General features: G+C 39.4%; 1 protein-coding gene across 2 annotated transcripts; it reads left to right on the top strand.

Moving 5' to 3' along the window:
* The first annotated feature begins 11,540 nt into the window (after positions 1 to 11,540).
* On the top strand, positions 11,541 to 14,672 carry LOC148104374 (uncharacterized). 2 transcript variants are annotated; one of them, XM_087839420.1, is made up of 3 exons: positions 11,541 to 11,819; positions 13,563 to 14,268; positions 14,428 to 14,672. In XM_087839420.1, the coding sequence occupies exons 1-3, from the start codon at positions 11,541 to 11,543 to the stop codon at positions 14,670 to 14,672; spliced, it is 1,230 nt and encodes a 409-aa protein (XP_087695546.1). The 2 variants fall into 2 exon arrangements, with proteins under 2 accessions (XP_087695546.1, XP_087695545.1); XM_087839419.1 differs by having other exon boundaries at positions 13,563 to 14,672.
* The last annotated feature ends 3,333 nt before the right edge of the window (positions 14,673 to 18,005 follow it).

The following is an 18,005-nucleotide window of genomic DNA, read 5'->3' as shown; positions in this document are numbered from 1 at the left end:
TGTACACATTTTGGTACAATTAAATAACATTGTTCACTGTGACATGCTGTCTCGTTGTCATTTGAATGCCAATATCTTTTCATTTCACATATTAGATATTTATAAATGAAACCACAATCAGACATAATTTAAATGCAAATAGAAAATGAAATAGTGTCCTCTTAATTTGACACTTTTTCATAATATATTTTTAATAAAGCAGGTTAAGTCTAAACTGATGCAGAACTGATGCAGGTGATGACCACACTCAGCATATTTATCTGTATGATTCACAAAAACAAGTACATATGTCAGACAGTTTTGACTTTTTGCTCTTATCAATACGAGACAGCTGGAGCTTTATCTCATACTGTCTACCATCACTGGTTTGAGTGCAGCTTTTGAGTGTCACTTTTACCACTATTACTATTTATAGCTCTGCCATTCAACAAGAAAAAGATTTAATATTTAGGATTTTGTAACAAGAACAACCAGCATCTCCAGATTACTGCAAATAGGGTAATTATGGTTCAGTGGCAGTAGTGTGTGTCCACTGGCAGTTATGGATCGCCCATCTACCTGCAGAGAGCATTTGTTGAGAAATGGCGGCGGTGTCAAAAATATGTGATGCAGCCAGTCCCACATATTTTTCTATGTGTTGTTATTAATCCATCAGCCAACTGTGGAGAAATTATAACATATGAAGTAATAAAGTAAAACTGAGTGTTAAAAACAGCTACTGTCTGTAGCTGTATTTTTTCATCTTTGATGGGTTTTTTGTGCCTCTCTCTTCTACTGTATGTGTCAATCAAGTATTCAACCAATGCGCAGTGTTGTCCACATTAAGCAATACAGTTGAGAGCATGCTCATGTTTGTACAAATCCCCTCTCTGTAGGCAAATACAATCACATAATCATTAATAAAGCATCCGACTGTGTGTTTTGAGAGGGGGTTGATGGTGCTTGTTCTATGGACTGCCTTCTAATAAGGATCTATAGTGTGGCACTCTTTATCTGACCCCAGGGGTTATGACCTTTGTGCTGAGAAGAGCCAAAGGCTATTGACCAGCTGTTTCTACCACCATGTGTGCAGATACACACACACAGACACAGCACAGTCTGCTTCAATCAGGTTAGCACTAATGGTGAGGGAGCACCCAAACTGCTAACTGTGAATACATCGTAATAATCACCACCACAATATTCCAAAATTAGCGCAATTCAACATCAGACTGTGAACTTGGCAGCTGGCAAGTTAATGTCCCATTTGAACGTGTTGGAGAACTGTGTTGTAATACATAACTTTACCAGGGAAGTCCTGTAAAAATTCAGGTATGCAAAGCTAATGCACAACAGCCACATATGAATTTCTGTTTTGTCTGCAAGAGCACTGGGGCTAAAAAGTCAAATTCATATTGACTTTTTGTAACCTGGAGACTAAAGCCATGACGAAGTATTATAAGTTTTCAGCATCAACATTTTGTGCACACTGCAAATTCAAGATGTTTTTTTTTCACTGTTTACTTTGTTCACTTTTTTTTTGCCTTTCCTGTTACATGATAACATCTCATGAAAGCCTCAGCCATGAGCACGGCAGCAGTTTAGCTCAAGGCTGTTTGACATCTTCACACATATCTCATCACCAAATTTGCTCAGCAGCAACTATACACTGCCCAAACGATTTGTGAGGATTAAAATACACAACGTTGGGCTCTGTGGAAAGTACAGTTTTGTAATACCACAAGTTTCCCTATACTCATCAAAAGCACAGAGTCAGGTTAAAAACTTCTAGCAGATCCTGATAGCTTAATCAATACAATCACTCAGGCAGTCTAAATTAGGTGTAAATCAGTGTGCAACCAAATGTAATCTACAGAAACAAGAATCAAATGTAATAAAATATATATATGTCAATTTTGGCCTAATTTTTGTCTTATTACAAGTTGGTTTCTTTAGTAAATTTAGTAAATCGTCCACTCTTCTCTCACCCCAAATGGTTGTGGCAGATGCCCACCCCTCCCTGAGCCTGCTTCCTCCTGTTAAAAGGGAGTTTTTTCTTCTCACTGTCGCGAAAGTGCTTGCTCATAGGGGATCATATGATTGTTGGGCTTTTCTCTGTATGTATTATTGTAGGGTCTAATTTACAATATAAAGCGCCTTGAGGCGACTGATGTTGTGATTTCACGTTGTATAAATAAAATTGAATTGAATTGGATATGAACTGGATGTGGTACAGGATCCTCCATTCACAGAGCAACAGCTCAATCTGCTCTGCTCTTTGCTCTGACAGCGTTCTCATTTGCCAGTGTTAATTGAAAGTCAATTTGGAACAGATGGCAGAGTTAAAAGATGCCCCATAATCCTCTCAGCAAAAGGGGTTAGGGAAGTGGGGGTAGGGAAGTATGCCTCTGGGTGATAGCACTACAATGTTATGACAGTAAGATGTTTCTCATAATGCTATAGCTTTGCTTTTCAACAGAGCACACAGTAGCATTTCAAAGTGAAATTGGTTCTCATTCACATGGTGGGTCAAACCTTTTATTTGTCACAAGCATGAGAGCAACCAAAGCTGATACTGATTTGAGTTTTAAAATATCATCTCATTACTTGAAGTTTCCTGCAAATTTCTCTATTTTCATGCTGTAAAAAATATAAACAAACTCACAACTGAAAACTTCAATGAACATTCAAAGAAACTATATACAATGGGATACATACATTTCACGTTCTTAGAAACAACTAGCTCCCTTCGGTGAAGTGATTTACTACACCTGACTGCCTCATTAAAGGTCACTACTCGCTGTGTATTTTCAATTTAATTTAGTTATATAGTGTCAAATCACAATAACAGTTAGGGGCGCTTTATAATGTAAGGTAAAGACCCTATAATAGTAAAGAGAAAACAGAGAAAACCACAAAAATCAGATGGGCCCCTTATGAGCAACCACTTTGGCTACAGTGGGAAGAAAAAAATTATTTTGAACAGGAAGAAACCTCTGGCAGAGCCAGGGTCTTGCTTGGAGAGGCGGCCATCTGCCATGACCGTCTGGGGCTGATGAGAGAGAGACAGGGCAAAGACTAGTCCCCATTATTATTGCTGTCACCTGTAGTAACCTTCGCACCTACAGCATAAAGTGGCAAGTATTTTAAGGAGAATATTCTAGAAGATTGACATATGTCATTGTGGTATTTTTCAGGGCCTAACATTTTATTAATTGTGCAAAACCTAGATATTCAAATAAAATAGTGTAGAGAGTATAGCAGTCTTTATAAAGACTTTTGTGGGTTTTCAAGAAATTACAGCTTTTCTGGGGTTCTGTTTACGCTTTTTAAAGATAAGTCAGTTGACCATCTTTCAGATAAAGTATATAGAATAATTGAAAAATTTGTGCTTACCTCGCAAACTTGCTAACAATGCTAATATTGAGTCATGACATTTTGTAATTTGAGGTAAGCTATGTCGTTAAATTGTATAAGAAAAGGTCCCCCGTTTATGTCATTATTAGGTAGCACTTTATCAGTTGTACAGTAAACCACTCTATACATTTTATAGTACCTAATAGCTCATATTAATAAGCTAAAGTAAGTTTTGTTGCTAGCAACACTAACAACACAACAGTAGTAGTAGTTTTCCTTTGTAAATAAGTACTAGTAACAGTTAATCCTCAAGTAACAACTAGTTTGGGTCGTGCAGCCTTTTTAGTTTAACGATTTATACTTAATGTCTTAATTTAACTGTGTGATTTAGCCACTTAGCTATTGCTGCTAAGAGTAGCATGTGAAAAAAAATAAACAAAATTAATTTCAGTCAAATCTGTAAACACAATGAGCATAGGGACTTGACTTCATTAGGTTTGAGAAATTCACACCATGTTCTGAAAAAATGAAACCTAATGCTGAAACTAAACTAAAATATATTATTAAAAAACATGGAAAATACAAAACTAATAGTCTAATGATCATTTTCCATATACTGTAAACAACAATAAGCAAAGAATATAAGAAATAATTTTAACTAGCTCAGTCAGCTCAGCATCAAATGCATCTGGTAGTTAGTGAAAACTAATTTTTATATAAAAACTAGTTCCTGTGCTGCAACCAGATTATCTGTGCTTTATGAGCACTTGTATAACACATGGTAAGAGATGGTATAACTGGGTCAAGTAAGTATTAGCTTGGTTACAAATAGCTAGTTCTACTAGCTCCTGATCCACCAATACAACTACAAACAGTAATGGAAAATGAAGAAAAAAGAAACACCAGTCATTATATTTTATTACCAGTATGCATTTATGCAGAGTAAAATACTTTATATTTTCATTTTGAGTACTAATGTCACTAATAACTGTATTATTAAAGGACTGTTATCAATTGCACAATGCAGTTAGTCAGTTATTGTTCAGTAAGTATCAGTAAGAGCATATTGATACTGTCTGTATCGAGACAGAGAATTTATTTATGTGTTATCCATATAATCGGATTGAATTTATGAAACATATTCCTCATTATTATAAAAATCTAATCACATGTTAGGATTCAGTGCTGACTGTAGAAACTATAGCTCACATGTGCCACAAACGGCAAGTTAATTCTCACCTCCTGTGAGGGTGACACACTTCTTACAAAGCTAATCCATTTACAGAATGTAAATGCTCACGGAGAGACCAATCACAGCTTGATGCTTTATTCAAAGAGACCAATCAGCAGAATTAGAAGACCTATGTGACTTAAATTCTTTTTTCTCATCTCCAGACATGTTTTCCACTGTCTGTGCTCTTTCTGACCACTAATTGCATAAATGCATTTGTATGTGCTATGACAACAACTCCTCTAACTGTGACTAGTGTGGTTGAGTGATGTTTTGTTTCCTGTGCTCAAACTTGCACAATGCTCCTGCTAGCACTCAGCCCGCACACCGTATCTCTCCTCAGGCCATTCACAGAGATATTAATAAAAACAAATTCATCATCTTCTCTCGATTTGTCAGTGTTTTACCTGCAGTGCTGACTGCAGTCTTTTGAGCTTTCCTATTCTGGTTTTTATTGCATCCTACTGTAATCATGCCTCAGCTTGCAAATATGTATCAACAGCTCTAGCATTAAAATGCTGATTTTAAATTCATGTAAAATAGATGGGCTTTGTTTTGCCAAATATATGTTTGCCATGGGGACCTTTGTTGCATATGTCTTGTTTGATAAAGAGCTGTGAGATTGAAAAGAAAATGTGATAATACTGATGCAGATGAAACTCCTGTAGTTCACCTAAACTAGCTGAGTGGAGGCTTAACAACTTTCCTGACTGGTGCAATGCATTAATCCTTATATGTCTACTTATCTCACAAATACCCTTGCAGCTCCCTCACTTAAACCACACAGAGTATTTTCAGCAGTGAGAATGCTTTTGATGCAGACTTCCTCTATTTGGTGCTACATGTGAGACAGGGCAACTGTAGACCACGTCATAACTTTACTCTCCAAATATCATCGTGGGTTAATTTGTAAATATGGATTTCTGTCAGTGAGTCAAGCAGCAGCAGCAAATAGCACTTCAGTAGGTCTCTGACTGTTTGCTGTCTGAGGATACTTTTGTAATGACGACATTCGTGTTAAAGGTCAGCCTGGTTTCTGCTGTAGGAAAACTCATCAGTACATAATCTAAAGAGCTGTTTACAATGTTGACAGTGATGACTCAGTGAGTCATTCAATGCAGATCAATGTGTCTGACAGCTCTGGGCCTCTTCCTGTGATCACATGGAGCCCCTTAACTTAAGGTGCTTAAAGCAGTGGTAAAATGTAATTGATTATTACATTTTGATCATCAACAGTAGACTAGTTTGTGTTGTAAAACAGCACAATTTGGCGCACAAGCAAATGCTAATTGATAAGCTGATGATTGAATGGTTTCACTCTTGATTGTGGACTTTGTAGATAATGATCTTCGATGATATCTAGGAATTTAAGCTGCAGATGTTAAACACAGCACATGTTTTGCAGGGAGAGTAACTGTGAAAGCAAAGGCACTATTAAAGGCCTTCTATGTGTGCTAATGGTTTTGGATGCTTTGAGATATGTGCTGGCTGAGAGTGATGTGACGCTAAGATAACAATGTGTAAATGTGTCTTGTGCTGAAGGGTTTTTCTTGGGCCGCTGATGATAAAGGCGAACAAAGTCTTTCTGTCATGTGGTTGGCTGCATGTCAGTGAATGAACGAGTAAGACAGAGAATGACCCTGTTCACGTAAGGAAAGCACACATGCATTGCTGGTTTTAATTACGTCAGAGGCAAATGGGTGTGAAAGCAATGAAAATGTGGATTACAGCACGGGGTCACAGTCTTTCCACAGAGAGCCTGTTATCAGCACAGCACAGGCATGAATGTGCTCTCAATGCAAATGCCCTAGCACACACAGACCTCAGTCAACCTGTCTGCTGTTTGCAAATGATGAAACTGATAGTCAGTTCAACAGGTTTACAGTTTCAGCCATACACAACTCTTTCACTTTTTTTTTCATGCTCTGTTTGATCAGATCGAGTTTAACAACAAATGATTGAAAATGCAAATTTACAGTAAATTTACCCATAATTTCATACAAAGTAAAAGATTTGGTACAAACCATCTTGTTTTTAGATTATTTTATGTTATTATTGTGTTACTGTACTAACTTTCGCAAACGTGCAACAGTTACTAACAAAACAATTATTGTGTGTTTCTTTTGTTACTCATGCTACGAAAGTTATCAGAAAGATGACAAGATGTGCCTTTTCCTGCAAACTCACACTACAGTCACCTAACTCTAGTTCATGTGAAGGAAGGAGGTAAATGATAGAACTCTACAACCTTTACTATGAGAGGCTCTTTAATGTTTATTGCATGAAAAAACAAGAACGTGATAGACAGGCCCAGGTCACAAATAATTACCCACTGGTGCTAACACTTAGCACCTGCATGATAGCATGCAGCATGTTAACACAAAGCTAGTAGCAAGGAACACTCCATGCAGACACCAACCAAGCCAAGCTTAATGAGGAATGATGAGCACTCATTATCAACTTTCATGTCAGCTTTGTGATAATACTTCAAAGGTGAAGGTAGGACAAATAACCTAGCATGTCTTTGGTAAAACAGAAGCACCCAGGAGAAACCCATGTGGGCACAGGGAGAACACACATCGCCATACAGAAAGGCCCCAGCTGACTTGAGCATTCAAGCCCAGAACCTTCATGCTGTTTGCATTTTTGCAATACGTCATAATGTTTAACCATTTTATACTTAAGGTCCCTGAAGTATTTACAGCACATATTTGTAGCACGGTGACTCAGTCAGACAGTCATAGCTTTTCAATCTCTTCTCTTCAGGACTGAGTCTACTCTCCCAAAATGGTTTATATAGTTAATGATTTTGTGGTATCTTTTCATGGTTAATTATGTGGGTCTCTCACGAACACGATGGAGTAGCCAAAAAGTCAACAAACTGTGGAAGGTTTAGTCCTGAAATAAATCTGAAACCCAAGCTGTAAGTCACAGTGGCTATGTTTACAGTAATGTTTCCTAACCACTTAGTTTTTAGTGTGCCTCCTTAACATCCCATATGGAAAAGAAATAGTAAAAACTTATAGGACTTAACTCATGAAAGTGGCCACTTTCATGAGTAAATCATATAAGGCTTACATGATTTACTCATGAAAGTGGCCACTTTCTCATTACTTTCATATATTGTTTTAGTAAGTATCCAAAACATACAAGTTTCATTGTATAATTTTTCAAGGGATCTTATATCTGTTTTTACTCTTGTATGCTTTTCATGCAAGTTTCACACAAGACAGATACAAACTTTATAAGATTTATATATATCTTTTCCATATGGGATACCTGTAGTACAGATGCAAATATGACATCTGTATGTTAAATGTGGGCCCAAAGCTTGCTGAATCACATCCAACCTGCTAAAGTTCACTGTTAACAGGTAAAAATAAATCGCCATGGGTCTGAACACATGGGCACATTTAAGCAGCTTACTTGGCCAAAATAAAAGACAGAGAGGCAGCACAATATCTGACAGAATTACATCAGCGTTTTATACTCTGACCCTCAGGCCTTGAGTCAGGGAGACACAAAAGAGGACACAAGAGTAAGTCAGCTCTGCCACTGTGTTGCTGTGTTGACTCATCAGACATAGTACTAAAAATATAATTCAAATAGCAATGGAATTTTTGACTAGTGTCTGATTTTGGAATTTTCCTTCATGACTGTAAACATATTTTTAACATAAACTGACGCAGGAACGGTCCTCTTTGAGTGCTTCACTTGATGTTTAAGCAAAACCTACTGCCATTTACAGTCAGAAGTAACCATTTACTTTCTGTTTCCTCTAAATCGAACTGCTGTTAAAAATAGCCCTGACCAGTTGCAGTTTTTCCTCCTGTTGAAATTATATTTCCTGAAAACAGCAGTGCTCAGGTGTTTCATGACGTCATGGATCTCTGAGCCATTGTTGAAAATAAAATCGTATGACACCTGTAAAAATCAAATGACAAAAAACAGATCAAATAAAGGCTTCCTGCATGTCAGTAAATATCCTCACATTCGTTTATTGAACTCACTGTTTGACATTTCAAGAAATGTTGGGGACATTCGTTTATTATTTAGTTTAGTTCTTAAAAGAGAGTGATGAGAATATGATGCAGTTCAACTGAATTTAATTCACAGTAAGTGCTCCAGATCATAAACCTCATGGTCATGGTACTGATGCTGACTTTTGGTCTGACTGGACTTCTCTGTCTCTCAGTCTTCATAACTCAGCATCCAACAGGAAAAGCAAGAATTCAAAACAAAGACACTAAGTTCAAAGGAATGTGTGGCACGGGAGGAGTTTAGTGATACGTTATATAAGTAGAACAAACTGGTTCTGCTAGAGGGGTTTGAAGGCAAAGAGCATCGCCATGCCTATTTACATAGCCATTGTTTGACATGTGATCCTGTCCTGCTTTGCAATGCAAAAGGGTCATAAGTACCCTCCCATGTATAACTATAGAGACTCTCTCAGCAGCCATTTCCAGTATAAAGAAACGTCCCATGTTTTTCACTGCTCTGGTTTAAAAGCCCACTTCACACATCTCTCTGCATTCTATGCACTCCTTTCAGACTATTCATTTCATTTTCGGTCACTACAATTCGTATGAGTGAGGTGTGAGGGTAGGGTTGGAGGGTTGGAGGTGATGGGACAGGCGGGACGAGACTTCTGTTGATCTTATTAAAGTGAGATTGGCTTTTCTGGATAATTATTATGTCATAATATTTTGGCTATAATATACAAAATCAGAATCATGTGTCCCATGGGGATTTGGCTGAGAGAAGACTTCACAAGCTCTTGCTGTGGGGTTAAATGTTGTGGAGACCCGATGAATTTCTACAACTGCAAAGTCAAAGACGTTACGGAGTTGACGAAAAGACACAAAATTATAATATTACAGTTATACTGAGTGTATAAAGCAAAGTCAGTCAGTTTGCAGTGGTTAGAAATCAAAAGTCCTCGCAGCTGTGCGCACGTTGAAATACAAAACAGATTTCAACCCTTAACACTAGAATTACTGACCCCTTTTTTTCCTGGTGCAAGTCCCTACTACTAGATTTACTGACCCTGCGCAAATTTGCGTAAATTCCCCTGAACCTGACATCTCCTAGCACCCCGCTGAGAGGCCTTCAGCTCCATTGTTCTCCTGCTTTTGTTGTGCAAACATACCCTCCCCCAACCCCCAACCAGGAGAGATTCAGGAGACAGGAGAGAACCAGGAGAAGGTCTGTCCTTTCAATCGTTTTCAGACTCAACAACAAAGTACCTGCAGCCTACAATACACCGTATTAGTAGTAGCTTTTATGTGCACTATTATGCAATATTAGTTCTTGTCAATCCTTGTCACTACATTGCATGCCTGTCCATAAACATATATACACAGAGTTGTACATATATTTATATATCCACACCTTACATAATATACATAAAGTCTAGTTATATATATATATATATATATATATATATATATATATATATATATACACACACACATATATATACTAGGGGTGCAACGATACTCGTATCGATATTGAACCGTTCGATACAGTGCTTTCGGTTCGGTACGCATGTGTATCGAACAATACAAAATTTATTTTATCAACTTTCCTTCTGACGGTGCTGTCTGTGTTGAGCGCTCAGTGGATCTGCGCTCGACAGTGCAGCCTAAGCGGAGTAGTCGAACGCAGATTCACTGAGCGCAGGGCAAGCTAGCGAGACAGAAGTTGAGCTCTCCTTGCAACATGGCAAATTGAACCTCCCCCACCCTCGTTCAGATCTGGCATTTGGAACTATTTTGGTTTTCATGTGATGTATGACCCTGAAGGTAAGCGCGTCATGGACTAAAGTAAAACAGTATGTCGGATGTGCCACGCAATGCTCAGTTACATTGGTGGGAACTAGTGTGTTAGCGCAGTTAGCTCGTTAAGGTGTTGGCCGTTCAGCCCCACGCACGGGGCGATCCGCGGTAGCTTGTTAATGGAGATTTGCCGTGTTGTGGCGTTAACGTCATTTTAACGAGATTAACGCTGACAGCACTAGTGGGAACACAACGAGTATGACTGCACATTTATGCCGACATCATCCTAGTGCAAAGACAAGTGGAAGCAGACAAAAACAACAAGCACGCATGCTACAAACTTTACCCAAGTCATTTTGACAGCCGTTAGCACGTGATTCTCCTTATGGGGACCTGATAGGTTTAATATGCTGCTGAGAATATAGCCCAGAAGAATATATATATATATATATATATATATATACATATATATATATATATATATATATATATATATATATATATATATATATATATATATATATATATCTGGGACTGTGGGACTGGGACTATCTGGGACACTAGAATTACTGAGCCTTTTTTTTCCTGGTGCAAGTCCCTACTACTAGATCTATTAGCCCTGCGCAAATTTGCGTAAATCCCCTGAACCTTCCGGTAAGACCTCCTAGAATTACTGACTTTTTTATTTTCTGGTGGAAGTCCCGAGGTGTTAATCACCCCTGCTGAAATCTTCACAGGTCATCAGCTCGATTCTCCTCCTGTTTTTGTTGTGCAAACCACCCATTATCTTTGAGGCCTGGAACATTTACATTTGTTCACTCAGAGTAGCTCAGATCCAAGGCAAGAGAAAAATCTGTGTTACAACCCTACAATGGAGCTGAAGGCCTCTCAGCAGGGTACTAGGAGGTGTTAGGTTCAGGGAATTTACGCAAATTTGCGCAGGGTTAGTAAATGTAGTAGTAGGGACAGCAGGAAAAAAAGGCTCAGTAATTCTAGTGCTAGCACCCCGCTGAGATTTTCACAGGCCTTCAGCTCCATTGTTCTCCTGCTTTTGTTGTGCAAAACACCCTCCCCCAACCAGGAGAGATTTGTGTAGGAGTGGCATTGCTTGACTACAGCACAGTGCTGTGCATAAAAGCAGACCAACCAGGAGGGAGAATCATTTCTTCTTCACATTTCTGAGAACGCACATCAGGATGGCCTCCGTATCACTGCCACCCAGGAAGAACCTATCCGTGCAACAGGCTTGGGCCTTGCTTCAGGAAATGGACGAAGCAGATTCTGATGGAGGAGAGGTTTCATTTGTCCAGCAGGCCACTGATACCTCCTCAGAAGAATCTGAAAAGGAGACTGAAGAACCCAACATGCCTCCTCGGAAGAGGCCCCGTGGTACTGGGAAGCCCTGTCTGAGCCAGACGGCAAAAGAAGGCACTGCGTGCTTCACTGCGCAAGCCGGATCCACAGAGTCTGCTAAGGTTTGTCATTGCCATGTTACATATGATCAGTGTTGGGTAAGTTACTTTAAAATAGTAACTTAGTTACATTACTAGTTACTTCTATCAAAAGTAACTCAGTTACTTCAAGTTACTCGTTACTTTCAAAGTAACTAGTTACTAGGGAAAGTAACTTTGGTTTTACTCAGAATTCTCCTTTTACATCCAACACAAAAACTGCAGTCGTGGTGCTTTGATTGTACTCAGAACTCAGAAATTCTGCCTTCTGAATAGGAAGATGTAGGTAACACCAGACTGCAGATGAGCTGCATACAGGGCTGGACTGGGACAAAAAATCGGCCCGGGCATTTTGACTAGAGACTGGCCGCCATTATAGGAAAGATCATAAAGCCTTTGAATGAAAACAAACGCTGTTGTGACAGTGATGTACACTGTTTTGATGGTATATATGCATCAATCTATCAATCGTTTGTTGTAAGATTCAGATAATTATTTTTTAAAAGCTAGACATTTTAAATGAGAATAAGAAAGAAAAGTATTTCTTTGTGCCCCCCTCTCCCTGTTAATGCCCTACCTGGCCCCCCTGGCAAAACTTTGCTAGATCCGCACCTGCACAGTTACCAGCTGTCAGCTACCTAAAAAAGGATCCTGGTGTTATTTGTCTCTCAGAAACAGTTCATAACTTCCCTTCAACTCATTTATGTCACCTAAAAGGTAAACCTGTTTCTCCATCACCTGTTCAGCTCTGATGATTCAGTAAGGACATCTCCTGGTTTCATCTTCATGTTTCCCTCTCACCAGATAACCAAACCGACATCATGACCAGCAGCTTTTTTGCAGCTGTGGCTCCAGCAAACATCAGCTGATACTAGAAATTAATATTAAATAAATTCTAACAACAGCTGATCAAGCTTAAACGTGCTGCTGTTGTTTAACGCGACATCGGCTGGTTTCCTCTTTCTGGCGCAAAGTGGGCGATAAACAAACAAGAGAGAAAAGCCGATCAGCTGATCATTGATCAGTTTTCATGATTGAAGTAGAAACGGGAGAGGGAGGGGGGAGAATGAGAGAAGAAGAGGCAACTGTGCAGCAAAGACACAGAATAACTCCAGTTTTGTGCCTTTTCATTGTAGCTGAATTACGGGACAAACTCTTCCTTTTCACCTCAATAAGAAACGCGTAATATTTTCTCTGAATACCAGACGGGACCGTTGGCAACTCTAATAACTTATGAACAAAATAAAGTTCAACATTAACTTCATAGCACCCACCCAGCTGTATAGAAACTCCGTCATGCTAGCTAGTACGCAATACGGAAAAAGTCAGAATAACGAAAATAAACTCCACCTAAACTTGGTTTATATCTGACCCAGATAGACGGCAGGTCATAACTTCTTACCTGAAGTTCAGTTCACACTTGGACCGGCGGCCGCCTCGGGTCTCTTTTCCTTCTGCGTCCCCTTTCCTTCATCCACTGCTGGCTTCCACCACTTGCTAATGTTACAGAATCTGTGGAAGCTCCGCGATAGCCACCACACGAAGTAACGAGTAACGACCCTATCTAAATCCCAGTAACGACTAACGCGTTCCTGATTTTGGCATAATAACTAGTTACCGTGCTCGTTACCACAATAATAACGTAGTTACTGTAACGCGTTACTTAATAACGCGTTAGTCCCAACACTGCATATGATATTTATATAAATCCATTTAGAGTGAAGTTCATGTAAATTTACCATTCTCTATTTGTTTATCTTCCAACAGCATAAAATTACAAGTGTGCTCCAAAGCTTCCTTTGCCTGTTAGACGTGGGAATGCTGCACACCATCAGAGACTGTACGGTACATCAAGCCCGCAGAACAGAGCCGCACTGGAATTTGTCAGTTCATGAACTGATGGCATTCATTTCAATCCTGTTTGTAAGAGCAATCATGTGTCCCGTTGGTGCCATTGTGGATTGCTGGTCAGAAAGATTTCTGGTGCCAGTAATCAAAGAGACAATGCCCCGAGATAGATTCATTTCAATTATGCAACACCTTCGATTTGATGACAAGGACACGCGGGCAGAACGGGTGAAAACAGACAAATTTGCGGCGATCTCTGACATCTGGACACGCTTCAACGAGAACTGTTCTAAGAGTTTCACTCCAGGAGAACACATGACCATAGATGAACAGCTGTTCCCTACCAAGGTTCGTTGTCCATTCACACAGTATATCGCAACCAAACCAGACAAATTTGGGATCAAGTTCTGGATGGCCACAGACTTGGACACCAAATATGTCTGCAGTGCATCTCCTTACTTGGGAAAGGACCCCAGTCGTCAGAAGGGAGAGAGGCTGGCAGAGAACGTGGTCATGAAACTGATGGAGCCGTTTTTGGATGATGGAAGAAACGTCACAACGGACAATTTCTTTACTTCACTGTCACTGTCGCACAGACTGCTGCAGCGCAAAACCATGTTACTGGGCACGGTGAATAAAGTCCGGCGTGAACTTCCTCAACTTGCGCAGATGTATTCCGTAAGAGCAGCAACACGCAGGTGGCCAGTAGCAGTTTTCTACAATATGCTGGACCTGGCGGCGGGGAATGCCTACATTTTGTACAAGGCATGTACAGGGTGGACAGGCAAAAGAAGATTGTTTCTGAGTCTTCTAGCTCAGGAACTTCGTTGCCGATTCATGCAGCACAAGGAAATATTAGCACAGCCTGCTGAAGCTGCTGTGCCAGGGACTGGAAAGACAACGCAGTGCCAGGTGCAAGAGAGCTGCAACAGGAATCGCAGCAGGTTTACCTGTGCAACATGTAAGAAATTCACCTGTGCCAAATGCAGGGATGATGAACACTGGGTCTGCAAACGCTGTAAAGTTTGAAACACTTAAAACAAATAAAACAGACTTGTGTACCCATATATTGTGAATGTGTGTCTTTTGTATCAATATGGCAGGAATTTCTGAAGGTTGTAACACAGAGGTTTGGAGTGGCTTGGATCTGTGATCTGTGAGTGAGCAAATGCAAATGTGCCAGGCCTCAAGGATAATGGGTGGTTTGCACAACAAAAGCTGGAGGAGAAACGAGCTGACGACCTGTGAAAATCTCAGCAGGGGTGATTAACACCTCGGGACTTGCACCAGAAAATAAAAAAGCCAGTAATTCTAGTAGGTGTTGGGTTTAGGGAAGTTACGCAAATTAGCACAGGTTTAGTAAATCTAGTGTTAAAATGCAAATAATTTATCCATATACCCCAGCTGGTAAAAGGTTGAATTTAGTGAAATGGTTAATAGGAACTGTGTACATTTACCCCTGGAGGGTCATTAATGCATGCTGTTGTTTATTAGCCCAATTTTTGCTGATTCCTGGAGCACACTGACATTGGAGCAGCAGAAACAGAAACAGAAATGACCTAACAGATCACAACTAAGTAAAGTTGGTTAACTTTGTGTTCACACAGGTCTGGCACAGAGGACTCTAGCAGTTCAACAGTTCTGGGTCTAATTAGTCGTACATGCCCTAAATGTTTCAGCTGGTGAAAAGTCTGCACTGAAGGCCAGTTCAGCACCCAAAAGTGTCTACAATGGAGCTATACTGTTGTAGCAGCTGTAGTATGTAGATAACACTGTGTTGCTGAAATGTGGCCTTCCCAGGAAAATGCACATTCAGGATGGGAGCGTTACTCCAATACTTGTATACGCCTTTCAGCACTGATGGTACATTTTCAGATGTACACGCTTCTGGTTCCTTGGCGCAAGGTTTTGAGCTGAGCAGTGACAACAAGCCAGATTGTCCTTCTGGTCTCCTCTGGAGGTTGTAGCATCCATGTTTTTAAAAAAGACATTTCAATGTGTCTGACCACAGGACAGTTTTACATTTCGCCTCAGTCCATTATAAAGGAGCTTTGGTCCAAATTTCAACAACAGAATCATGTTTGTTTTTTAGTACTGCATGAGAGGCCCAACGATCGCCCTTCATCCCAGAGATTTTTCCAGATTCTTGGAATCTTCTAATAATGTTATGTATTGTAGATGATGACATAATGAAATCTTTACAATTTTATGATGAGGAATGTTATTCTGAAACTTTCCACAGTTTGCAGATGCACTTTTTTGTAGTACGGTGAACCACCGCCAATTTTTACTATTGAAAAACGCTGGTTCTCTAAGATGGTCTTTTTATATTTGTAGTACCATTTAATTTTTACAGCATTTACAGCCTAGTTTCAGTATAGTATCACTTTAGTTAACAACCAGATTCTGCACTCACAGTGGATTAATACGTGTGTGTGTTGAGTTCATTAGACCACTTGTGTTTCTTTGGCTTTATACATCATGCTATCTTATGCAGTTATTGTTTGCACATTGGTAATTGAGGTTACATTCCTTTATCAGTGCATTAAACACGTGGTTTTAACACTGCATATCAATGCATATCAGATGCTTTAAGCCACATCATGATAAAGCATCTTAAACGTTCAATTTGTTGTGCAGGTGGCCCAATGTGTAGGCTTATTAGTTATATAGAATTAATGGCCTCTTGCAGTATTTTTTTTTTTCAAAGTAAACAGATTTTCTGCTGTCCTTCTAATTTTGTAACCTCTGTTTTGTGGACACAGTGTGCATTTCTATGCATTTCCTATCACAGCTGTCTAGTCCTTGAGCTCTGGCAAAAACTATAAACAGTTAGCTCCATAAATATGTATAATCTTGGTTCTGTACATTAGCACAATATTAGCACAATATGTATTATAAATGAAACAACTCAAATGCAGTTGAAGTGCAGACTTTTGGCTTTAATTCAGTGGGCTTGAACAAACACATGAAAATGTGATGAACTAATGCTTTTTTAACCCAATCACTTCCTTTCAGATGTAACTGGACAAATAAATAACTAAAAATAAAATGTTAATTTCTAATACTTTGCTGGCAATCTGATGTCTTGAACTCATGGACATCACCAGCATCACCATTGTGAAAGGGTTTCTCTTTACCATGGAAATGATTCTGCGATCATCCACCACTGTTGTCGTCCATGTAAGTCCAGGTCATTTTGTGTTGCTGAGTACAACAATGCACTTTCTTTCTTTCTCAGGATGTACCAAACTGGAGATTTTGCCACTCCTAATATTGTAGCAGTTTCTCAGTTTCGCAGCTTAAGAATGGCTCACCTGGATGAAGAGCTCCTTTGACCATATGTTGTCTGTTCAAAGCAAAACCTTCCAAATGATAGCACCACACATCAAATCAACTCAATTTCTTTTATCTACTTAATTAATAATGACATAATGAAGGAATTGCCCACACCTGTCCATTGAATAGCCTTTTAGTTCCTTTAAAAAAAAAACAGTGGCCCCTTGTCACAGTCTGGCTGGGGCAGACTGTATGTGTTTGCAAAAGAAGACTCAAACGCAGACCAAAAACTGAACGTGGCGTGGAATTAACAAAAAACAAGCCGTTTATTGAGGCTAGCAAAAAGGGTACAAACAAAAGGGCATTGGTGAAACTAAACAATAACCTAAACTGGGTGAACCAAAACTAAACATGAAAAAAACCTTAAACATGGTGAACTGACATGGATACCTGAAGTTGTAACATGGATGCGCAGACGACCTGACAAAGAATGACTGAAAGCACACGGACTAAATACACACAGGAGGATAATGAGGGAAGTGGGAACACATGGAGAAACAGCTGACACACATGAACATAACGATGTCACAAGGAGAGAGTAACACTAAAAACATTGAACATAGGAACACAGGACCCCTTCAAAATAAAACAGGAAATATAATGAGACGCAGACATGACAACATAAGACACACAGACATGAAACACACGAAGGGCAAGGGAGACTTCACAGGGGTTGAAAACACAAGGGGGAACTAATAAGCAAATGAACATAGTAAACCTAATAAGCTTAAACATACACTATAAACATCAAAAGAACTAAAACTCAAAACACTGGGTCATAAGACCCAGGATCGTGACACCCCTGCTACGGAGCTGAAAGGCCTAAACGCTTCATCCAGTTTGAATGTGGATACCCTCAAATGAAAGCTTAGAGTCTACACATTATGTCGGTGGAATAAATGTATGTGTCAGTAAACAGGTTTAAAAAAAGCTTGTATCAGTGTCTAAATATATATGGAGATGCAGTGTTCAGATAAACAATTCACTTGCCTTAAGGTGACTGTTGTTGTGATCTAGTGGTTT

Source organism: Neolamprologus brichardi, chromosome 3 (genome assembly GCF_056152115.1).
Source record: "Neolamprologus brichardi isolate AB-2024 chromosome 3, ASM5615211v1, whole genome shotgun sequence".
NCBI classification, from domain to species: Eukaryota; Metazoa; Chordata; class Actinopteri; order Cichliformes; family Cichlidae; genus Neolamprologus; species Neolamprologus brichardi.
Note: the sequence above shows the minus strand (reverse complement) of the source record. Positions and strands in the feature narration are given on the sequence as shown.

What these genes read in the sequence shown, in the direction of transcription:
- LOC148104374 (XM_087839419.1), top strand. Translation starts at nt 11,541, where the DNA reads ATGGCCTCCGTATCACTGCCACCCAGGAAGAACCTATCCGTGCAACAG. An exon ending in GATCCACAGAGTCTGCTAAG is followed by an intron (nt 11,820 to 13,562) that starts GTTTGTCATTGC and finishes ATCTTCCAACAG; the next exon opens with CATAAAATTACAAGTGTGCT.